Below are 25,666 nucleotides of genomic sequence, written 5' to 3' on the forward strand. Positions count from 1 at the left end.
CTTTTTTTTGTAAAATGAGTAAAATTGCAACGCCACTTTGATTTACTGGGAATCACATTATTCGTAGAAACAATCAATCTAATCATAGGTTTCACTCTTCCCACCGCTGCTTCTGTATTACATTTAGGTTCATCAGCACGTCTCACTATACAGGACAAAGTCTATCCTCATGGGGGGTCTGCGGTCGACAGTAATGTGTGTTTATTTTGGTTTCAAAGACATGAAAGTGAAAATCCCAGAGCTGCAGTTAGTTTGCTCTACTGTTACACTCGCTGTAAGTCTCTATGGAAATAAGCCTCCAGTCAATTTGTAAATTGTACAGTTTCCATGATCTCCAGTGACAGTGGGCCATATGAGCTCTACCCACAATGCAGTTATCTTGATATATTGGTTTACAGGAGTTGAACATGTGGGCTATTGTATCTGGAGCGGTGCGACTCCTACGGTAGCCTTTCAACACACATGTTCTTGTTCCCTCTTCAGCTTCCTTTTCTCATGAGTTAGTTTGAGACATGTTTACGTATGTGATTTATAACTAGTTTACTCCCTCAAACCACACGAATTCAATAGTGTTTAGACGGAGATGTAAGGGACTGCTACTGCGCTAAGCTAGGCTAGTAACCTTTTGGTTTGTCTGGCGTTACTTTTTCCACCATGTTGTGATTATTTTTAGTCACGTATTTGTTAATATAGTTCAACAAATTCTAGAAGTTATGGTGACCAGACGTCCTCTTTTTCCTCGACATGTCCTCTTTACGAGACCTAAATAATGCGTCCGGCAAGTTTTGAAACGGTATTTTACGTTTCACCTTCTTGCGCGAGCTCTGACTGCAGAGAGAGCTGTCATTGGTCGACCGATCTCAGTGCTGCCAGATGCAGGATGATTATCCTCCAAATACGACCACCGCCCCGCGACGAAGTGTCCTCTTTTTCACAAACTCCAATCTGGTCACGCTATAGAAGTAACGTGTTTGACCATTAATCAAAATTGATGATTCAGTTACAGGAAACGAGTAGGAAGTGGGTAAATTAGCTTTAGTTAACGCTATCTTACCAGCTAGCCTTAACTAGCCGGTGCACTTAACTAGTCCAGTCTGCTAAGCTAGGCTAGTTAACTGTAGCTACTACGATCGATATTCTCTTTTTTTCACGATTATAACTATAATTTCAGTAGCTACTGCTGTTGTTGTTTTGGTATTTCAAAGGTGTAATTGTTAGTAAAAAACAAATGTCAAAAGATTCTGGTCTATTTGACTATTAAGACAAAAATAATGCATCTTTAGGAAAAATAATAATTCTGTCTCTTTAGTTTTGACCTTTTAAGTCAGTATAGCACACTTCATCATTCCCAAGCTCTTCCTCTCCAGGCTCCCTCTCAATCAGCTTCTTCATCATCCGAAATCCAAGAAGATGGACACGTTTTTTTTTCTTCCTTCTTCTCTTTTTCTTCCATTCTTTACAGCGATCTTCACAGCTGCACAGGCCAAGTGAGGCAGAGCGCTGACGGAAACTGTGGTGTTTATTCTCTTCCTCTGCAGGTGGAGATCACGCTGCAGGACGTCAACGACAACCCGCCCGTTTTCCCCAATGATATTCTGGATGTGACCATTGAGGAGAACGTCGGAGACGGCTTCAAGATAATGCAGCTAACAGCCACGGATGCAGACAAGGTAATGGCTCCCCCAGTTTCTATTCCGTCTGACCGTGTTTTTGCACTTTCCTCTGCCCGTTTTCCACTCCGCTGCTTTCCGAACAGATATCCTGGGAGTGATTTAAATTGAAAATAAGCTCTGGTTTTTTCTTCCCTCTACAGTGTAGAAGCCACTACGAGATTCAAATGGGATTTAGAAGCCAACACAGCTGTCAATAATGGAATGAAGTCAACATTTAGTATCTTTAAGTAAAAAAAAAATAGAAAAGCCTTTGAAACAACATTTAGACATCACGAAAGGAATGATGTGCACATGAGTGATAGAATTTATTCCATGTGGGAAGAGAAGGGAGTTTAAAATGTTACAGTTCCTAGTTGGACACGAAGCAAAGGGTGGAGAACACATAGAAGTAGCCCAGGGGTGAAATGATGAATTAATTGAATGATCAACAACTGTGTGCAGGAAAAACATCGGAGGAAATATTCTAGTTAAAGAAGTCCTGCCTCTGGGAAAATGTTCAGACAACTTGCAGACTAAACAACACGTTTCGTTGCATTAGCAAATGAGAGTTCAGTGCAATTAATTGACACAGTGAGAGAGTGTGTGCTCCTTTCACCCTCACACACAACACAAACACACAGACCACCACTTGAATCAATCTGTCTTCATACATTTTTCTCCTCCAGACACACACACACACACAGAATTGTCTCTGTCCGTCTCATGTTGACGTTATCTGAGACGCGTTGAGGCGCCGGTGTCACAGAGCCTGGAGGAGAACGGCCAGCGATTGATTTTTTTTTTTTTTTTTTCCGAGGCCTGCCGCTCCGATAGTCCCTCCGCGGCCACCATAGTTCACATTACATCAGCAGGATCACTCTCAATTAGTTAAAGGCTCCATCTCGAGCTGCTCGAGGCAGGATGTGGACATCAAAACCTGCAGCGGGCGAGAAGCGCCGGCCTCTCCGGAGCCAAAGGACACAGTTGAAGTGAACGCAAAAAAGTACGGCCGTTGAGGGAAGAGAGATTAGAAAGAGAGAATATGGATTTAAATTGAACGTTAAGGCAGCGCGTCTTTCACAGCACAGCTGTCGCCTCGCCCTCTTCTCTCTTCACCCCGAATGTGAGATAAAGTCGTACAAAGTCTCACTTCTAGTCTTTTTGTCAGAGTCCTATAGTGACTGTAAATCTCATCGGGGGATTTTAAGGACATTATTTGATTATTTATCTCTTTTTTTTAAGCGTCAAAGCATCCACAGCTTTGATCTCGGCACACAGATGGTATTGAAATCAAGCCGCGCATTCGTTGACTTGTTCCTCTGTCGGCCGGAGCCGACGGGTCCGTGAGACGAAACTTTGCTCCTCGTTTCAGAAAATGAAGCGTTAATCTTTGCATGCGCAGGTATGAATGTAAGTCTTTCTCGATCGATTTAAAGAACTCCTAGCGGAGCAACATTTTGCTTCCTGGATTCAAATGCAAAAGAAGAGCGTACAGACGCTTGAAGAGAATGTCGAGTAGCTTTTGTTTTGTTTAAGAATTACAGATTCAAGAGATGTTTACTCCAAACTTCAGTTGCTAAATAGAAAGCTGTACTTCATTCCAGCTCCCACTGGCAGCCAGATACCAGGCCGGCCAAGTCTTTGCCCACATCCTTACGCAGGAAACTTAAGTTGCGCTGACACGGAGCGTACGGAGCGCTCTGCAGCTCCTCGCTGAGAAAGCCACATGTGTGAGCCAGCGCCAAGCAGCCAAGAGTGCAAGCTGTTGGCCAGCTGACGGGCTGAAGTCAGACATCATAATGATCCCTTCCAATTTAACAGCGCTACATGTGGGATTCATGTGTGAGGGTATTAAAATGCTGTTTCTCGGCATCCGGTTTTCCGCCATAGGTCCGATTTCCAGCCCCGAAAGAGGAGGAATCAATATAAAAGTGAAAGCTCTTTTGTCTCGTGCAGGCGAGGCCTCGCTGACAAATGTTTCTCACCTCATTTGAAAGAAAAGACTGGGAATGTTTTATTAGAATTCTGACCTTATGTGGAAAATATGTCACAGGTAAAAGAAGAAAAAAAACGTACTTAATGAAGAAAAGTGCAACAATGGCTGTTGTAGGAGACTCTGAAAGTAAGAGTAGCCCTCCAAATGAACGCTAATGTGTTCCAGAGGCTGGTTTTTTTTGTTTTTTGTAGCAGTTGTGAGCCGGTTGGTCCACCCTCTTCCTCTTTTTTCTTCGGAGCTTCGTGTTTGAGCTCTCGGTGACACGGCGTTGCTTGTTTTTCAGGAGTCTGTATTATGATTGGCTTGTACGCGCTCGCTGCTGTTGCCTCCAGGAAGCCTCACTATCCCTGCCGGCGCTGTCTGCTTCGCACTTCTCGCTCCCAAAAAACCCCTCATCTGCTAAATGAGTTTCCTTGCCCCCACCCCACCCCAAACAACCGAAGCTGTAAAGTAGTCAGACCCTTAAGTGGAGGTCAAGAGGTCAACCAGTGTGTATGTAAGTGTGTGAGTGTTTGTTAGATCTTAATTACTTATGTTAGTTTAGTAAAGAGAAAGAGAGAGAGAGGAATTAGTGCATTGACACACAGATTTATGTGTGTGTGTGTGTGCGTATTAATGCATCCCTGTGTTAATGTGTGTGTGTTGGACTGTGGTCTAGATGGACCCCCCGACTCGGCCTCCCTTGCTCTGCCTTTGAACCCTATCAGAAAATTAATTGGCAAAACCGCGGGTGTTGGGTTCCGGCCTGCGGCCCAGGTGGCTGATGGGATTGCCAGATCTGGAGCCACTGATTGATGACAGCAGGGTAGCTCGATGAGCGGGGCCTCGCTCCTTTCCTCCTGCCCCCCCCCCCCCCCAGCTCCCTCTCGATTTTACTGGGCCTGGATCTGTGACCGGGTCTCTGGAAATGCAATGAGAGACGGGGTCAAGGAGACCGAGGTTTTATTCGTGGTAAAAAAAAACGGCCACGGTAAAGAGATAAGCCCGAGTCATGAACTGGGCCTTTACGATATTGACTCCCCTCTGCAGCTTTGTGTCTAGACTTGTTGGTTTACGCACAAAGTCTGACAGAAAATATTCATTTTTTCCGTCCCGTCCCAGAAATGATATGAACCAGTAACACCTGTCGCCATAAACTAGATTTTTGTGATCCTTTTTTTAAAAGAACCCCTTGTCCTAAATCAAATATAAGTGTTCAACGACAATTTTTCCATTTTTTTAACGGATACCTTCCACAAAAAGATGCTCCGACGTCAGAAGCGGGCGAAGATGCGGAGCAGCGCGGCGAAAGAGTCGAGAACTTTACGCTCACGTCCTGAAATAGCACCAGCGTATTGATGGCCGAAGAGCCAAACCTCCTCTCTGGAGAAAAAACACTTTTGAGAATACAAAAAAAAAAAAAAAAAACATTTTCTTGCAAAATGCTATTTGTTGATGATACTCAATACAAAATTCCCAAAATACAAAAAATACAAATACACAAAGTGCAAATGGGATCATTTTGCCCGAGTGCTTCAGATTGCGTGGTTAGTGAGAGACAACATTACCTCACACACTTGATGTCAAAAGTAGTGTGTTGTGCGTTAGCACTGTTTTGTCCTCCGAGGCCGTAAATGTGTGGAGTAGCAGACGCAGCGAGCGGCTTGCGGCAGCGCCTCTCCGCGTAGAGCCGCTCCATTGTCCCGGCCCGGATCAAAAAGCACCTCGCACACACGGGGCATGGCTGAAAGAGTCCCTTTTAGCCTCCGCTCTTAACCAGCTTGTAACCAGAGCTCCATCTCGCTGAAAAGCAGTTTGCTTTTTGATGTTGCCTTTTTTCTTTCTTTTTTTTTTTTTTGCCATAGAAGTCACCGAGTGAGACAGTTGTCTGATCTCCGATTGTCCCGGACACAAATATAAACGTCAGGCTCTGTCGCCGGGCCCATTCAGTTGTCATATCACGTTCGGTCATTCCTCTCCTCTTCCAAAGCCTCCCGCCGTGGCCGGCGCATGTGTCACGGCGCTTGTGCTCGTCCAGGGGAACAGGGGATCTATTAGCTGCATTTATAGAGGAACCCTATAGCCCACCAAAAAGTTCAAAGGCTCACCAGAACATCGCCGTTCAGCTTCTGCTCTTCTTCAGCTTCAAGCTGGAGAAGTGGTGTGCTTCTGACATGTTTCAGAGGTTAGCTTATTCTAGAGCTGCTGCACTTCCAAGAGTATTTATTTTATGACTTTTATGACTCACATTTTCCCAAAACATGCAAAGAAATGTATAACTTTGGCGACATAATCTCAAGCTCAGTCCCACACAAACTAGATCCTTTTAGATCGGCAGTTTGAAGTTGGCATTGTTCGCTTTTTTCAAACCACGGATCCATTGCTCATCAAAGTTTCTCCGTCCGCCTGGATTCAGTTTAGCAGAAAGACGCGCTGCTCACTGACGTTCTTCTTGCAAGGATCATAGTGTGTTACAATCACCCCATTTGTAGTTCATTGTAAATGCATTCTGAAGGGATTATAGTTAGCATAGGGTGCATGAAGCGGCGTAATATAATTCCTGTGGTGTGAGGCAGATAAAGCGCAGTGCAAGCTGCTGCTGCGTCACCATGCTGCGTGAGTTCAGGGTCCATTGGAAAGTTTACAAACATCATCAATATATGCAAGAACACTTTGATCATGAATGTATTTTTAACGTGTTGTAACGGAAATGAAATACTGAATGATGAACAATAACAGTTCAATAAGTCAGAAAAAGTTTCAGGTATTTTTATATTTTGAGTCAATTGAGTGTTGAGAGAGTAAAATTACTTTTATGACACTTCACTTTTTGAAATGCTTTGTATTGTGTTATAACTTTAATCATACAAGTATGTAAGCATCAACATATGTGTATAATGCTTTTAAGACATGGATGCCACAGAAAGCATATACACTTTTAAAAAAACAAAAACTAAGTGTAGGGGTCGTAACACACATAAGTGACTCGATCAGATGATGAGTTGAGATTCCTGTCGGTCTAAACGTTTGAGTTTGTGTGTTCGCCAGTATCATTCTCTTGTTATGGTGTTTTATTCTCGGGTTCTAGTCTGCCTCTTTCTGTGCAGGTCAGCAGGGTATAGGTTCACATCCGTTTGTTCTCCGTCTTCCTCTTTCGACGTCTTCCTTTGTGATCTTTGTGATCTGCTGTGAAGTGAGCTTCCGTCCGGGCTCGACACGCAGGCCGTTCGATCTGCAGACGGGATTTCCTGCCACATTAGAGTCCATTTGATGCTCGTGATCACGCCGCTCCTCCTCTTCGTCACCCGAGTTCAGCAAAATGCGTCTAACTCACTTGCAATGAGCATGAAAGCACATTATTCCGCTGTTCACTGGGTGGTTGTGTGTCAAACTCCTTTCCTCGCAGTCACTTACCGTAACGTCACTTTTCCCCCGGCCGTTCCCCTCAGGGCCCCAACGCTCTCGTGACGTACACCATCATCAGCGGGGCGGACGACAGCTTCCGGATTGACCCCGAGTCCGGCGACCTGATCGCCACCAAGAAGCTGGATCGGGAGCGGCGCTCCAAATATTCCCTCCTGGTGCGCGCCGACGACGGGAAGCAGTCGACCGACATGCGGCTGAACATCACCGTCAAGGACGTCAACGACCACACGCCCAAGTTCTCCCGGGCCACGTATTCCTTCGACATCCCCGAGGACATGGCGCCGGGTGAGGTCTTCGTTGCAAATTAAAAAAAAGGCCTCAGACAGGCAATGTTTTGTCTCAGAGCGAACTTCAGCCGCTCTGGTAAGCTCATCAGGAACTCAAATTATTAAGAGCAGCGTCTTTGTAGCAGTTTATAAGAGCACTTTTTGAAAGGTTTCTGAGAACACTTTCATATGAGCGTGGTAGCTTTCCCACAATCCTCTGTACTTTCCTTCAGGGGGAAATTAAAAGAGTTTAAGAGGTCGAAGGGATGGTAACTGATATTTGATTTATATGGAAATCTATCAGCGACCGGCAGGATTTACAGTGACGCTGACAACCGTCTGGCTCGGCCCTTTCCTGTCCCTCACACCGCCCCAATCGCAAGAAATAGAACAAAAAACAAGTTTGGAAAATGACAGAAGAAGGTCAGGTGAGGGTGTGGTCAAGATGCAATGATGTAAACACGAATAAAAAACACCGAATCACTAGCTGTGAGGCATTGTTGTCATCTGGACATCGTCTGGTTTAGTACCAGGGATGGGCTTTGGGTTCGGGCCAAGGGAAGCTGGCAGGGTGATCCCAGAGTCACTGGTGTTATTAATACACAGCCCACACCATAATAACTCCCTGTGGATGTATTAAAGTCATTTTGTTCTGTCTAACTTCTCGCCTGTGACTCGCCGCAGGCTCCATCGTGGCGGCCATCCTGGCCAGCGACTCCGACTCGGGGGTGAACGGCGAGGTCACCTACTCGCTGGAGGACGAGGACGAGGACGAGGCCTTCCTGCTGAACCCGGTGACGGGCGTCTTCAACGTGACGCGCCCGCTGGACTACGAGACGCAGCAGTACTACATTCTGACGGCGCGGGCGCGGGACGGCGGCGGCCAGGCCAGCGCCGTCCGGGTGTATTTCAACGTGCTGGACGTGAACGACAACCCGCCCGCCTTCAACGCCAGCGCGTACAGCGCGTCGGTGTCCGAGAGCCTGCCGCCCGGCTCCGCGGTCGTCGCCGTCGGGGCGAGCGACGCCGACGACGGTACGTCCGAGGGATTAAAACCACGAGGGACGGATGCCTGTGTTGTTAGGGAGGATATTTCACCGCCGAACAATACGGTCAGAAATGACTTTCACCGTCATTTTCAGATCACAACTGATTTAAAAAAGTAATTAAAGTCAAGTGATGGAGGGAGTAGCACCCAAACGCCGCAGAACAGTTCAAAGGATATTTAATTTCAACAAAAAAGGGTTTTCAAGAACAAACCAGATTCAAACGGAAAAGGAGAAAAAAACAGGGACAGGACCACGCAGTACACACAGTACACAGTACACACAGTACACACAGTACACAGTACACAGTACACACAGTACACACAGCGGGGTTACACAGTACGAACCGACAAGGAGACAGCAGACAAACAGGGTGTAAATCCAAGAGGGAGGTGACGAGCAACAGGTGGACACAACGAGGGCAGCACAGGTGAAGGAATACACAACCAGGAACCAGGAAGACACACAATCCCAGACGTTCACCAGGGCAGGAAGTGCAGAGACACAGAGGACACAAGACTACAAAATAAAACAGGAAACAGAAAACTGAAATCATGACAACTAAACTGAACTAAGAAAGAATGAAACTTGAAGTTTGTTAAATGTCAACCAGCTGAACGTGCAGCCTGTAAAACCTGAGTCACCGCAGATTATTTTGATACTGATGCAAACACTTTGGCTCATCACGAGTAGACATATGTGAACAAATAGATCTATAGTCAATAAATATATAGAAGCAATATTCCACTATATAATCAATCTTGTCTTATTTTCTTACTTTAATATTTTGTTAATGAATTTTGACATTTTATTATTTATCTATTTTCAACTTGAGGCTTTTGTATTATAATAATAATAATAATAATTATTATTATTATTATTATTATTATTTTTATTATTCATAATTAATTAATTATATTTGTTTTAAATTGTGAGGTTATTTTATCGTTAAACATCAGAAAAGATCAGATTTTGACACTGAATTGACTCTTAATAACTTTCAGATTACTTTTCTTAATAAGTTTATCTCTAGAGACCAATAAGATGTTTTTTTCTTTTCAAAATTTGGACACATTTGGCGACTCTCTTGTGCTCTTGTCCAGGAGACGTCCGTGTATATAGAAGTCTTGTATACTCTCCTCCTGTATAAATCAAGTGTGAGTTTGCCAAAGCAGATTAATATAATCTCAGTTCGTTGTGACAGCTGGTCACACAGAAGCTCTCAAACTTCCATTTTCATTTTTCATGTTTGCATTCAGCGCGTCGTGCGCTGCAGTAAAGCCACACCGTGTGATTAAGCGCCTCAGAGTTATTTCCGCGTTCAGGTGGCGGGGCTTCGTGCATGTGAAGTGCCGTGCGGTATCTGAACGCTCGCCGCTGCTCTCCTCCGCTGTAATTACCGCTTCAGCCAGACCTAATGTGGTTATTGTGACCTACATTCCTGGGAATATACGCCGCCTGGTTCTCAAACCGGAGTCTGGCTCCTCCACTGTCCACATAATCTGACCCCGGCCGTTTTCTACTGTCAAAATAAAACGCCGCCATTGTTAGCGCTTCCCAAACCGCGAAGACCCCCCCGACCCGCCGACCCTGTCTCCAGACGCCGCGGCCTGCTCTGGGGTGGAAGTAGCCCTCCAGCTTTTGATAAGGGATTACTTGTGTACTGTAAATACACGCCTGAGTGTGGGAAGGTGCCGACGCTTTCCACATGAATACCCCGTTGAGTTGAATTACAGACGCTCAATTTAAGCTCATTTCAAACCCCCTTAGTCCCAGGGCAGCGCTGCAGATTAGGCCAGATTTCAAGGAGAGATAGTTCACAACATCCATTAACCCGGTCACACTGCCTCATTTCAATAAACGCTTCAGTCGTGAGAGGTTTCTTTCCTCCGAACTGCCACAGCTTTGCCACTATCAGCTCAGGAAGTGGTTAGCAGCGGTGTTTTGATCGGCCGTGCTACGCTACATGAATGCATCGGCTACTTGGAGGTCGCGAGCGGCAGCCAGAGCTCCAGCTGCTGCTCATTGACACAATGTGTGGAAATGGATGGAGATAACCCATATGATTGAGACGCATACGGGATATTTAACAATCGCATCTGGAACAATGGGCACTATTAAGAAATATCAACATTCGACCTCCACCACGACACACTGTGTGTTTGTTATCTGGCTATTCTTTTAGTTCAAGGTCATACTAAATAGTTCCTAATAGATTTATTTCTCTTTTGGCACCGTGAGTGCCACCAGACACCTTGTGTTAGTTCAAAATACACCCAAAGTCTCCGCCTGATTTGTACAGAAAAGGAGATTTAATAAGAAAGAGTCTCCTACTTAACTCCTGACCCGACCACAGATTCCTCCTGTTAACTCAAATTAAATGTTGGGTTCAGGTTTTTTTGCAAATTCTACACTCGAGAAAAGTAACACATTTAACCCTCGGTGCAAAATACAAACATCATTAAATAGTTCACAGAGCAGTCTTGTTGAGGTTAAGTTTATTTTGGCAGGAAGCCCTTTAGTGACACGATGTTTTAATCAAATCCTTTCAGTCACTTTTTTAAGCAGTACACATATTAAATACTTAAATTATTTGCCGGATTTAAGTAAATGTGAGGATTTTATGTTTTTCTTCATCATACATAAAAATGTTAATGGCCTTGACGTCTGATGATGTCACCTTGGCTTGTTTATAGTCCAACAGCCATTTTTATGATATATAATTAAAGGAGTGTTTACAGAAAATGATTTAGTCCATAATGAGACAATCATTGTTCAGTTATGTATGAGTGCTGAAGATGGGAAGTTAATTAAAAACCCTTTATACGGCACTTTGTGATAAATGACCATATATGGTCACTTGCACGACAAAGGGCGATTTTGAAATCATTCATTTATCGTTATTATTGTCTTCTGATTCCCTCTTTTTATTTATTTTTTTCCCAGGCCCGAATGCCCAGCTGCTCTTCAGCATTGCGTCTGGAGATTCCCAGGGCCACTTTGTCATCGGCAAGGACGGAGTCCTCCAGACCAAGAAGGCCCTGGACAGAGAGACCCAGTCCTTCTACAACCTGGTGATCACGGTCAACGACCTGGCTCCTCCCCCCATGACCCGCTTCACCAGCACCGCCCAGGTGTCCGTCATTCTCCTGGACATCAACGACTGCCCGCCCACCTTCACCTCCCAGAGGATGACGTACATCCAGGAGAACACGCCGGTGGACACGGTCGTGTTCACCGCCAAGGCCGCCGACGCCGACAGCGGACCCAACAGCTACGTCGAGTACTCGCTCAAAGGGCCTTTCGGGAACAAGTTCAGCATCGGTACGATCGACGGGGACGTCCGGCTGGTTGGCGAACTGGACCGCGAGGAGCTGTCCAACTACACCCTCACGGTCATCGCTACCGACAAGGGCGAACCCCCTCTGTCCTCGACGATGGACGTGACCATGACGGTGCTGGACGTCAACGACAACACGCCGAGCTTCTCGCAGAACATCTACGACATCGAGATCGAGGAGAACACCCTGACCGGGATCGACGTCATCCAGGTGTTCGCCAGCGATGCAGACGAGGGCACCAACGGGCAGATCCGATTTTCCATCTCGGGGGGCAACGCCAACTCCGACTTCAGGATCGATTCGGTCACAGGGGTGATTTCCGTGGCCAAGCAGCTGGACCGCGAGGCGCGCCCGTCCTACTCGCTGGTGGTCCAAGCCGCCGACCGAGGCAGCAGCCCCAGGGTGGACCGCACCACGGTCAACATCGTGCTGCTGGACGTCAACGACCGCTCGCCGGAGTTTGAGCTCTCTCCGTACACCGTCAATGTTCAGGAGAACTTTGAGAATCTGCCGAAAAACATTTTGCAGGTCAGCATGTTTGTTTTCTCGTTTTAAGCCGTTGGGACGTCATTAAGATTCACAGACAGGACGTGCTGAGTGAAAAGAAGGCAGTGCTTTGAATGACAGTAATAAGACCTCAAGTGCCTTAACCAAATTTGTAGTAATACTAACTTAATAAGTGCAGGTATGTGAGCCGTATCGGTGCACTGAACCACTTCGCATGGTGGTCTCATTTAGCTAAATGTCATGACAAAATACGGGACTTAAAATGTATAGAAACGATATATATGACTGCAATTTGCTCCGCGTAATTAGGTCTTTATAGGATTTCACCGAAATATGAAACGGGGCTGAATTGCATCGAGAGGGCAATTAACGTCCCAACCGCCCCTGATGACTTAATGAGCCGTGGATAAAAAATGGAAAGGGGAGGACTGAATTGCAATGACGCCGCAATTCCAATTTTCTTTTTTTTAGCGCTTGTGTACCTTGTGAGGAAATGAGGGTACAGTTATATGGTGGAGGGGGGGGGGGTCCAGCCGCGGTGAGCTCCTGCCACACAAGAACTCACATCTGTGCGTCTAACCTGGCATGCATGGGAGGGGGGAGCCCCCACAATGCATTTGGGCTCACCAGTGAAATGTGGTAGTTTAATGCTGCAGCAACAGGGGGAAATTACTGAATAATAGTTTCGTACTCAGTGTTTTTTTTTTGTGGATTCCCGTGGAAAGTCTGATTAGACAAAGTGAATAAAGTAATGATCTTCCTTCCCTCAGCAATTACCTTCACGGTGCCACCCACCACCGTGATGGTGATTAGCCCGCCGCTGCTTCAGTAGAAAGGCTCAGCAAGGTGGTCATACTGGGTTACTGCCAGCTGCACTTGGGTGTGTCCATTAATTAAGAAACAATTTTCTACAACAGGAGCGAAAACTGCAAGAATGAGACATTTTTGGGTTTAGTGAATGTGGAGCTGAAGCCATTGTTACTTTCCAGAGATTAACTAATCCACTAAAATGTCAATTTATACATCCCAAAAACACAACTTGATCTCCATTGATGGAAAGTAACTCAATAGTATATGACTATAACACTTTTAATACATAAAAACTCACAGTCGTGACTCCCGGGTGACATTCTTTCTCGTAGTATTTCATCCGATGCTGCACTTGAAACACAGAAGCTAAACTGTACTTAACTGTACATGCGACTTTCCATCGCCGCTGCCATGCCGTTAAAGCTCCGCTCTTCACTGTTTATTCCAGACAACCTGCAGGTCGGCTGCTGGGAAAATGAAAAACACATTTCCTGCTCAAGTAGAAGAGGTTTGATACCCAGAATCCCTGAAGAGGCTTGTTTCTGTCGTCTCTTCCAGGTTGTCGCCAGAGACGACGACCAAGGTGCCAACGGGCAGCTCAGCTACATGCTCAGCGGCGGCAACGACGAGGGCGCCTTCAGCCTGTCGTCCAGCGGTCAGCTGAGCGTGACCCAGACTCTGGACCGCGAGGCTCGGGGGAAATACATCCTGCTGGTCACAGCCACCGACTCAGGTGAGACCGCGGCGGAGGTCCCGGTAAAAGGGTCTTTTGTGCCGACCTTGCAAGTGTTTCGTTTAAGTTCATCGGGTGGTTTACGTCTTGTTTACGGTGTCCTTACACGGCCATCGTTGATTATTGTTCTCTCTCTTTTTTATGTCGCAAAAGCTCGAAACATATTTCGTAATCAGCCGGGCCAAAAGAACCGAGCTGAAAAAGAATATTTTCATAAACAAACAGCATTTTGAGTTCACAGTGTGTGCACAAGCCTCTTTTTTTTTCTTCTTTTTTTTCGTGTGGCACAATAAACTAAACAATCGGGAGTTTTTAGCTTGCAAAAGCTTGTTTTTTTTACCTTATTCCCCAGAAGTCCTTTCAGCGGGCTGAATTGAACAGCATCCTCTGTTTATTTGGATACGGCGGTGGAGCTTGTTATAGCCAGATAAAAGGTTAACTTGTTGTTGCATAGAGGCCAGTTAATGTGCAGTTTAAAGGAGTACATGCGTATCCCCGTCGCAGCCAAATCACATGCTATCCCAGCTAAGTATACGTTTCCCCCGAGCCGCTCTGGCACGGCCGTCATGGTCTGAGGGTTCTGTTTCATTCCTGCGCTGACCACGTGACCCATCATAACGCGGTGTATTTTTGACCGTGCACAGGATTTGGTGAGAATGGAGGCAATGTTTCACAGGATTGTCTTTTGGAGCAATTTGCATCTTCGTCGTGGGCGATTGTTCCATTTTATGTCATTTCACGCTCTTCAATCAAAGAGCTGTGCATGAGCATGAGATGTGCGGATGCCTTGAGTAGCACGAAAAAACGGGTATTTGTTCCTCACGCTTCGTCAAGATAGTCTTGCTTCCCGTACTCTTCCGAGGTCTCTGCCACATGGACAAAGTTGCCCAACAAGCGAACATACTAATTAGGATTCGATCCCTTTTTGTGTGCGCTTCACAAGGAGTCCATATTTAGAAGCCCTGACAAGAATTCCAAAATATTTTGACAGGACGTTTCATTGCGATGCTGGTGAGAAGAAGAAGAAGAAGAAGAAGAAGAAGAAGAAGAAGAAGAAGAAGAAGAAGAAGAAGAAGAAGAAGAAGAAGAGAGAAAAAAAGAAAGAGGGATTTGGGGGTAGAATATCAAAATATCAAAAAACCCATAATCACAGTCCAGGCCAAATTACCCAGCAGCATTTTCTCACATTTTTGAGGCCTCGGCTGAGACGGCGGGGGGAAATGGTTCTCCCAGTCGCTATCTGGCAGGAAATGTCGAAGGTGGATGGTGCAGACATGTCTCCAGTGCTGCCGTCTACCATGACCCGTGTTCAACCACAGACATCCATCTCCACATGTTAACGTCTGCTTTTATCTTCCTGCGCCGCCAAAACCCAGAGAGACGAGGGCAGGACGCTCCGCAGAGATGCAGCCTGTACGAGTGTTACGCTCCGTTCCTTAAAGAAAAGAAAACGTTGTCGTATTCGGTATTTGTCCGACAGCCAAGTCGGAGTCCTGCGGATACAAACGCTTCACCGCGATCGCTTTGTGTTTTTAACAAACGCTGAATGACTTGCAGACGAGTTCCTCGCTTTTGACGCTTTGTCTTCCGTATCGAGTGCTCGAGTGCCGTGCTGCAGGGCGCCATCTTCCCCGGACATCTTTAGTGCTTCAGAGGAAGGTAACCTAGTTAATCGGTGCAGGTAACCTGGTTAACCCGCACAGATAACCTGGTTAACCTGTGCCGGTAACCTGATTATTCAGTGCAAGTAACCTGGTTAACCAGTGCATGTAACCTAGTTAATTGGTGCCGGTAACCAAACCAAACCTGTGTAGGTAACCTAGTTAACCGATGCAAGTAAACTGGTTAACCTGTACAATCAACCTAGTTGATCAGTGCGGGTAACATGGTTAACATGTGCAGGTAACCTTGTTAACCAGTTCTGGTAACTTGGTTAACCGGTGTAGGTAACCTAGTTAACCAGTACAGGCAACTGGTTAACCGGTGGATGTAACCTAGTTAACCAGTACAGGCAACTGGTTAACCGGTGGATGTAACCTAGTTAACCAGTACAGGCAACTGGTTAACCGGTGTGGGTAACCTAGTTAACCAGTTCAGGTGACCTCTGTCACCTGGTAGAGCTGCAGCATCGGGCGCTCTGTGTCTGCTGCGCTCGCTGCAGTCTGTCAGGAAGTGGATGGAAACATCAGAGCTCACCGGGGTGCCGATTCCCAGAACGGGTTCTGGCTCGGTACAGCGTCAGGATTTTGGCAAACGTCGGCCATTATTGAGTCAAATCTGTGCGCTACAGCACCTTCACTCTGCGGCATCCGCGCAATTAAAGGTGTTTTACAAGGCGCCTCGCTGAGAGGAAACTCAAGAGATCAGACCTGGGACGCGTCTGCTTTCTCTCTCCTCCTTGTTTATGGAAAGTTGTTTACCGCATTTCTGAGTTAACAAGTTGCGCTGATACCCGGAGACGATTGGCAGCTGCAGCGTCGGAGGCTGATGCCCAACGCCGGGGCCCACATCTGGACCAGCTGCAGGATAATCCCGTTAGTGAGCTGCTGCTCAGCAAGTCATGCCCCCGCGGAAGAAATGTGAAACCGTCCGATGGCCAAACACAGGAACATACTTGTCCCACTTGTTGATGGAATAGTTTTAAGTGGTCGAAGAAAACATATTTTTATGTGTCTGGCAGCTGGTCAGGTGTGTGTGTGTGTGTGTGTGTGTGTGTGTGTGTGTGTGTGTGTGTGTGTGTGTGTGTGTGTGTGTGTGTGTGTGTGTGTTGGCAGCTCATTCACCTTTTTATGAGAAGCAACAAGTCTGATAGCATTCTTTCCATTCTCTAAACAATTCAACCTCTTGTCAGTGTTCATAAATGGAAGGACCTTTTTCTGTTTCCTCTCTCTCTCTCTCTCTCTCTCTATATATATATATATATATATATATATATATATATATATATATATATATATATATATATATATATGTCACTCTTTGTTTCATTGCAGACATTTGCTAAAAATCTAAAAAGTTCATTTCATTTCTCATCTTGACAGAAATTTTAGCACATTTATTAAAAAAGAAAAACTGAAACATCACATGGTCATCAGTGTTCAGACCCTTTGCTGTGACGCTCATATTTACTCACATGCTGTCCATTTCTTCTGATCCTCCTTGACATGGGTCAACTCTTCATTCTTCATCCAGTAAAGTTATTATTGAGTCATCACCAGTTTAACATTCTTGAGTCAATTATGTTGTGCATTGATATGGATAATCATCTATTGTATTTATAGGTTAGTTTATGCTGGTTTGGGTTTGGAGGATTCTTTTTTACATCGAAGATCTTAAAGTAAGTGATCTCCTTGTGAAATTGACGTTGATAGAAGATTCCGATGAAATTGCAGAGATTGAACGGGTTTGTGTGACACTTTGAAGAGCTTTGAATTATGATATTATTATTGCACATGCTTGTGTCTGCACAGTTACACACAAGCATGCATTCTCTGCTCGTCCTGTGCGTTTGTTGAGACATCTGTGTCTGTGTGCGTCTGCATGTGGCGTTGAGAGAGCGTCCTCGGGATGCATCGATACGCCTCATATTTGGTCACGTTTCTTAAAGGGCCGGCGCAGTGAAGCCTCGGCCCGGGCCTGTTGTGGTGGATGCGGTCGCATATGGAAACGTCTCCAGCATCCCTCCAGCACGTCACTGTTTGCATTTGGCTTTTCGACCGGTGGGTGAGGGAAAGTTCTGCGGCTGTATAGAAACATCCTATAATAAAACATCACTGCTCTCAAGCCGCATCTTTTATTCTTTTATTCTCCTAAATGGCTTCTGTGAATCTGGTGCACGGACCCTCCATTGTTTTCCAGCTTCTTCCCCTCCTCTCCCACGACTTGATTGATTCCTTAATGATCCGTGGAGCTTCTGTCCTCACGTTTGACCAAAAGCATTAACGGGCCTGTACGTATCTGTTCATCTCCGGCATGTTAAACAAACACAAAATGTCGCGCGAATGAAGTCTGATAAGAAACGTGGGCGGGGCATCGGCGGATCACTGTCCAACACTTGCCATAATAAATCTTTTATAGGGTCCGGGCTTCAGCCAGTCTGCAGTCTAGTGGCAACACAAGACTTAGCCAAATAAAATATCAGGTTCCTCAAGTGAACTTTAACAGAGCAGTAACATTCTGGATTAGCTCTTTAAAAAAAAAAAGCTGTGCAGCAACAATGTGCAGCTTGCAAAGTTTTTTCCTCTCGCCTGTTTTCTCTCTTCCACTCCCTGGTACACGTTAACAATAGCTCCATCTGTTTGTGTAAATAGCTTTGGTAAGTAATGTGGGTTGGGTGATTGGCTTGGCAAAACCCTCTTTTTTTAATGATGTTTATTTGCTGTGTTTCTGTGAGGACTTCAAGTTCCCTCAGAGCAGCTTCACCAGAAGTCTTCCTCGCTGTTCCCGACTGGCTTTTCTATTTATTACACTCTATGTGTGTGTCTGTGTGTGAATATTGTTCCCTCCTTACCACTTTTCCAATGTCATATTTCAGATTCATGTGGCCAACGCATGAACATTACAGCGTGGTGTTATGAGCGGGCGGCGCTGCCAGCGCGGGTCCGTCACCCTTCACGCTGGTACGGATAGTACAGAACGTTTCACAGATGCCCCGCTCATGAGGGATTTACAAATATTCAATAACACACAGCAAAAATAAAAGCGCCATTGTAATAAAAATAAAAAAAACACAAAAGGCACATCACTTCATAAAACTTCACCACAGGCCCTAAAAATATGAGGAAAAAGCAGCACTTGTAGTCTGTCGATATCCCTCCCCCGCCCGCCTGCGAACCGCCAAAAAACCACCCGTGACATATGGGGAAGAAATTATGCAAAAAGGGAGTCAGACGCGGCACTCCATAAATAACTGGAAAGCAGTATAACATTAGATTTAATTTGACGAATGCCTCCGAGATTGCCGTATTATTAGAAAATATTCCTTCCCCCTTCTTTACGCCGGCGGCGTCGAGCGCTCCGCTCAGATATCCCTTTCGCTCTCTCGCTTGTTAAGTGTGAGAAAACCTCTGTTTGCTCTGTTGTGTTTGGCAAACGGAGCGCTGGGACCGCTTCGCACCCGGCCCTCCGCTCCGCCGGGGCCATTCACCGGGGTGCCGAGCCGGGGTCGCATTAAAAGAAGCTTTGTTGCAAAGCAACAGGTTCTCAGAGGCGAAAAAATGTCAATTTTGCCTTGAAGGCAGCCAATCCCCCCCCTGAGTAATGATGTGTTTTATTTACGCTGTCCCTTAAGAGCACAATCCAGCCGCAGTCCATAAACCGTAATTAACCGTTTAGCCTTAAGCTTCAGGCTACAGACGGGCTGTCTCATAAATTTGCACATTCATCCGTCTTCCCTAAGTCAACCTGTCCTGGACTGGAGGGAATCCGGTTGTTTGGGCGTCCGGGCTTCCCCCTTGTTTGTGGAAGTTTGATGAAACATCAGTCGATCATATGTTGAAGGAAGAGATTATCTCTTGTGCCAGCAGAGACACTCAAACCGGCTTCTTAGCGCGCGGCTTAGGCCGAGCAACTCAGCCTTTTCCCAGGCGGTGGGTGCTGCCTCCCCCCCGAGGCGCTCGCAGCAGTGGGCTTCCCCGTAGCAGCTGCAGCGCTCAGAAAACACATCGCTTAATCGCCACTAACACGTGTATTTGTACCCCCTCCGGTTCAGAGAGGACGGCCACTGGCACCTTCCTGGAGGTTAATGTGATTTGTCCGCTGGTAATGTACACTAATAAGGTGCTTATTGGGCCCCGCCATATGTTTGTGCGAGACAATACTTTCTGGGTTGAGAGGCTTACAGAGAAAAACTGTCTGTGGATCTTGAGGGTGGAAGAGGAGGCGACAGATGGTCAGCTGGTCTAGTTTAGTCTCAGGGTCCTGAAAGCTTGTTGTTTGTCTCTGGGGTTACTCTGGGGCCTCCGGTCCACGGCAAAACAAACGCTCAAAAGTCTCACAAGCGCCTTTTTTAAGTTCTGTTTCGGGATTATTGTGAAATATCAAACAGAGGGCTCTGTTTTCGGTTGTCGCTGCCCGACTGTGTCCAACCCGGATGTGAAGGGCCGCTCTGCCTCACCCGGTCAATGAAACGGAGTCTGGTGGTGGCTCAGGATTTAAATAAAGCGGCGAGGAACTTTAGTTGCTTTGTGTCGAAAGGCGGCGCGCTGACGCCAGCGCGCCTCTCCTCCATCCCATAATGTAATGGCTGCTCGACAGTTATCTGAATACCATCAGTCTGAAGTGTTCCCGTGGAGGACACCACCTCAGGGTAGCACAAGGTCCACTGTTTGCTTTACTGATTGAGAGATCACGCTTCTCCTCTCGTGTGCAATAACAACCAAGCTTGATTTTGGATCCAACACACACACACACACACACACACACACAAATGAGTGTTTTTACACCTAAGTCTCCGTGTAAAAAGCCCATCGTTTTCTTTCGGCGTAGAAGACTCGTCGCCGTGCGGTAAATACAGACGAGGCGAGGCTGTAATCTCCAGGAGAGACGTGTCGGGTTGCGGGCAGTTTGCTTTCCTAAGTAAGGAAAGATTAACCCCTGAAATAAGATTATGCTCGTGGCACGAGCTCCAGACCGCGGTGAGGTCGTGCATTGATTGCCTTATCTGTTTTGGCCGACGTTACCTCAAACACGAGTTCCCCCGCTGAGGAGCGAGCACGAGCAGCGTCACCGGATGTGTGTTTGGAAGCTCACATCTCCTCATTTTGTATCGTCTAATGAAGGCTCAGCTGTGTGTTTTTTGTTTTGTTTTTCGCAACCACTTGAATGACGTCAGGCAGATGAAACAGCTTTGTAAAAAAAAAAAAAAAATTCAATAAAAGATCGACAAAACTGCTGGAAAGGAGTGAAGAATGGAGGGTCCAGGGACGGGACCGGCCAATGGAAAAAAATACTGCTCCAACCGCAGAGAGCTCGGCAGCCGCCGGTCGGCAGCTGACTTTCCACCGGCTCTCGTTCCATGACAAAATGATGTCATTTGTCATATAGCAGCGGGCCTGATTGCACGCTGCCAAATTTAGGCGCACTCCCCTCGCCGTATCTCCCCGCCCTCGCCTCACTCCGCTTGAGCCGTGGAGCGCGAGGCGACGCCCGCCTTCGACTCCAGCCACAGGAATCATGGGCTCCGACTCTCTTTCCCCTCGGCTTCTCCAGATTCCAGCTCAGGCTGTTTGGAGGAGATGCTGGCATTTTCTCAGCGCTCTGGCAGAGCATTCCTCTCCCGTTAAGTCACTCTCCCTCCTCCCCCCCCCCCCCAAAAAAAGAAAAGAAAAGCGCAAAGGCATGAAGATTATTGTCTCCATCATAAAAAGCTTTTTTTCTCACATTCACAGGTTCGGTGGAGATCTAAGAATCGGAAACGGGCGGCGATGTGGATCCCGTTATTTATTTAGCGGTCGTCGTTGTCTGAATCTTAAGAATGTCTCACTATTTGAAACAACTGCCATTTACATACATTTGCATACCTGCCAGGATATAGTGTTCCTTGATGACTAAATCTGTCGGCCCACGCGATGTAACAGGATAGATCTGAACTATTTACACATTGGAAAGCAGGTTTTGGGGCGTGGAGGGGGGGCGAGGAACAGCTGCCAGGGGTTATGCGATATCGGTGAGGCCCAGGAGGCTAAGAAGGCACGTCCTGAGGCTGAGGCTGCACGGAGGCGCGCGATGCTATGAGAAGTGATACACCCAGAAAAGACGTGAAAAATGCCCCCGCTTGAAACAGCGGCTGTTGGCGGCGGGGTCAGCACAGGTTCAGGGTCACACAGGGGAGCGTCAGGGGGCTTTAGAGGGCGTTTGAGCGCAGTTTGGGGCTTCGCTGGGGGGGGGAGGGGCTCCACGCTTACCGGGGATTAGCCATTAGCTCGGGCAACAGTGTCCTGCGCCTCGGAGGCCCTGACGCGCTCTGACAGACGCAGCGCAGGTCGAGAGGTCACGCGGTGGAGGCCGCTCACTCTCCAGCAGCACAGGCAGTAAACAGGTTGTGACATCACGTCCTGTGCAAAAGTGAACCGCCTGGAAGGAGGCCAGTGTGCTGCACACACACACACAGACACACACACACACACACTGGGCTAGCCCTGTAGCTTGGCTTGCTTCCGCTCTTAGTGGGGAAACAATGCTTCTGCAAACTGCCCTCCCTGCGTAACCGAAGGCAGTTTGAGTTCAGAGCAACACAGCAGCTGGCTCGATTGCTCGAAACCAAATATTTTCCTCATTCACTCCGCCTCTTGGCGGGCGCTAATGGCGTTTGTGCACAAAGCCACTTAGCTCCCCGAGCCACTGAAGTATCAGTCTGCACAGAACATCTTTGAGTCTTAGCGAGCTGATCACATGTCAAACAGTCTTTGCCCGGCGGCGGCGGCTCCTCACCGGTTAACTTGTGATACGGACACCTTGCTGACCTGGATCACATCGCAACTAAGAGGATCAGCTAAGGAGGACGCAGGGCTTCTTCTAATCTGTTCCCATGACATTCCCACAAATACTGATGACTCATGTCAACCCACTTGAACGCACTTGAACCCGTGACGCCGCGGTCTCAAGTGCATGCGGATTAGACGGCTGCATCCAGCACGACGCCGGCTGACGGATCCTGCTGACTGCTTTTTGTTCGGGACACTTAGCCACACGTCGCGGTCGTTTCATTCCTTAACAGCGTTGGACCGGATGCGTATTTACATTAACCACGTGGATTCAGTGTTTCGGTCGCTGCTAATTCTTCTGCATTCGACACCAAAATGTGTCTACCGACCCGTCGCCCTGTGTATATCGCCCGGTGATTTTCTAGTATTTTGTTTGGAAGCAGAGTTCTCCTCATCGCAAATATTTGTAAAGGTAGAAATACATAATCACCTCAAACTGCAACATTGCCTATATTTGGTTATAAACAGGACTCTTGAAGGAAAAAAAAAGAGCTTAGCTGGAGCTGCAGAGCTCATGACTCATTTTGGTAATGAGTCACCAAAGATTAGTGTCGTATGGGATCTGTTCCTCCTTTGGGATAAAAAAACATTTGTTTACTTTCACCTCTGTTTGTGTCATTTATCTTGCTCCTGGATCTCAGCTGTGTTTACTCTAAAAGCTGGTCAGCCACTTCTGTTCTGACCAGAAAACCTGGACGCATGACAAGCTTCAGGTTCGAATGTCTGTTTATCATCACGACGCCCGGCAGCGACGTGAAGTTCCAGTAAAGTAATCTCGTCCGGTGAGGAATCCCCCTGCCGTGCCGCAGGAGGCCGCGTGGGCTCCCAGCCCCACAACGATGTTACACTGTGTCGCTCCTCTTCAAGGGAATCCGGTTCCTCCTCTCCGCCCACGGCGGGGAGGTCACAGTTCAGCGGCAGCAAGTTAGCGGCAGCCGCAGAGATTGTGGGGAATTTCATGTATTTTTTTCCCAAACACACTCCTTCAGTTTGTGCGACCCGGCCGACCCGACTCGCTCCCAACGTGTCGTGTCCCGAGACTCAAAGCCCACCCGAGTCGTGAGGAGACGGCGAGAGCAATGGACGTGGTTTAAATAGCGAGAAAGTCTCCGTGGGATGGTCGGGTCACACAAACACACACAGGAGTTTCACGCAGGCGACCGCCGTTCATGTCCCGTGTGAAACCAACTCTATGACGTGTTATTTTACCAAAGTTTTGTAACTCACGGACTTTATTTACACCGGTTACGCAACAAACGTTCTATTTCAACCCGAAACCACAAACCTTTCACAAGTCTAACCAAGTAGTTTTGTTAACTTACGTTGGGAGTTTATTGTGTGTGCAGCAAACAATGGAAAAACTGTACGCTTCCTTTGAACGGGGAAGTTTATTTTGAAAAGACACGATGCAAAGTAAGGTTCTCTTTACCTGTTAACTTCAGAATTATTATTAAAATACATCCATCCATTTTCCATCAAGTCAGATATGTAATCTGCTGGGGACCATGAATATCTGCACCGAGGATGACGGCAATCCATCCAATAGTCTAGAAGTCTGAATCAAGTTGAAAGATAATAACTTAACTTCCAAATGAGAAGACTTGGCACCAAATCTAATGAGCGTGTTAACCACATTTTTATCAAATTGAAGAGCTAATCCTCTCTGGCTAAACAAGAGATCTGTAGTGTCCCTGAAGCTTTTCTTTTCTCTTCTGACCCTCCAGCCTTTCAACACCCTCCATTTCTTCTCTCATATTGCTCATGTTTAGATGTCTGCACAGCTCCGCATTAGGAGAGAATTGTTGGTGGCCCCCGTCCAAGTGTTTTGTATTATCTGTTAATAATCCAGGCCCCTACGGTACGCAAGTTCAAGCATCTGATGTTTTCAACAGCTGAGAACACAGGCGCCGGGGACACGAGTCTGGGATTGTGTATGTTTTTGGGTGCGATATAGTTGACACATTCACATGGAGTCCTGGAGCGAGCTGCAGGAGGGAACAACTACAAGTTAGAGGTGGGAAAAGAGAAAAGAGCCTCAGCAGCTTTCCTGCATCCTCAGGTGCTTCATGTCCTCATAAACAATGGAAATGTTATGCAGATTATTGAGAGCTCAAAATACCCCGAGCCTTTAAATATGTCCCCAAATCCCACATTGTGACTTTCAGTAACGAGGCTGAACTTGTGTGTGTATAAATATATAGTGTGTGTATATATATATATATATATATATATATATATATATATATATATATATATATATATATATATATATATATATATATATCAATCAGGCAATGCAGTGTGCCTTTTAGGAATGGATTATAAAGGCCAGCTCAAGCAAGGCAGATGTCTGAATCTTTCATTTTTTTTCTTCTCTTCAGGTTTTTTCTGCATTGCGGCTCGTTTTCATCTGCTATTGATTTAAATCCCCCCCCCTCCACCTCGGGGGCCCAGCGAGCCCCGTTTCGTCACCCGCTCAGGGAGAAAAAACAGTTTGACTTTTTTTTTTACTTGCTGAAAATAGCACTTCTTCCGCGCTCAAATTCCACAGGCTCCCTCTCTCAGTGGCGTGCACCTTAAAATAGATACCTCGCTGTGGAAATTAAATCTATGAGTGTCCAGGACCCCAGGAAGGACGCCTGAAAGATTCGGTTTCAGAGACATTGAGCCCTCTTGATGTGCTCGGCGCTGCGTTGATGTGGCGCTGCGACCGACGGAAACCCAAACCCGCTGCCCGGAGACATTTGCCTGTGTTAACGCAGCCGGGGGAGATCGTGGCTGAACCCTCGCAGGAGGATGAATTGGTTCAATGTGAGTCTCGCTGCAGACGACAAGTCATGTGCAATGAGTCTCCGCGTGTCCAAAGTCAGAAATAAGAGTCTTAATGGTGCTCACATGTTAGCGTTCCCCTCCTTTACCAGCTCGCCGTGGCACGAAAAGGAGTTCCTTAATCCCGTCAGTTAGACAAGGCTCCGTGTTCAGCTGCGTCATGTGAATGGAAAGTGTAATGAGTCGCTTCTGTCCTGGCCGGCGAGGCGCTTTCTCCTTCACTTCTTCTTACTTTTCCCGCTGAAGGAAAAGCCAACTGCTTATTTGTCACTGATAGATTTTCCTCCCTCTTCCTTCTCCTCCCCTCGTCTCCAGGTTCCCCGTCTCTGAGCGGGACGGGGACGGTCACGGTTCTGGTGGACGACGTGAACGACAACGTGCCCGTGTTCACCTCCTCCTCCTTCCACACCACCGTGATGGAGAACGCCCCGACGGGAGCGGACGTCCTCATGGTCAACAGCTCCGACGCGGATGTGGGCGTCAACGGCGTGATCAGGTACCCAGAGGCCTCTCGCACCGCTCCGGTTCCTTCACGCTCATTTTCTGATCTTTTTTTTTCATTATTTTTAGGAGATACATTTTGTACCAAATCTTTGAG

General features: G+C 46.8%; 1 protein-coding gene across 1 annotated transcript in view; it reads left to right on the forward strand.

Annotated features, from left to right (window-relative positions):
• The window catches only part of fat4 (FAT atypical cadherin 4), a 99,896-nt gene that overhangs the window by 48,613 nt on the left and 25,617 nt on the right, over positions 1 to 25,666 (forward strand). The window contains exons 2-7 of the mRNA XM_068592037.1: positions 1,539 to 1,670; positions 7,077 to 7,338; positions 8,004 to 8,354; positions 11,312 to 12,234; positions 13,582 to 13,756; positions 25,384 to 25,564. Of these exons, the coding sequence (XP_068448138.1) occupies positions 1,539 to 1,670; positions 7,077 to 7,338; positions 8,004 to 8,354; positions 11,312 to 12,234; positions 13,582 to 13,756; positions 25,384 to 25,564 (2,024 nt within the window). The remainder of the gene's footprint in view (positions 1 to 1,538; positions 1,671 to 7,076; positions 7,339 to 8,003; positions 8,355 to 11,311; positions 12,235 to 13,581; positions 13,757 to 25,383; positions 25,565 to 25,666) is intronic.

The sequence above is a fragment of the Clinocottus analis genome, unplaced genomic scaffold (assembly GCF_023055335.1).
Source record: "Clinocottus analis isolate CAN_PGR_092001 unplaced genomic scaffold, fCliAna1.0.p SCAF_10, whole genome shotgun sequence".
NCBI classification, from domain to species: Eukaryota; Metazoa; Chordata; class Actinopteri; order Perciformes; family Cottidae; genus Clinocottus; species Clinocottus analis.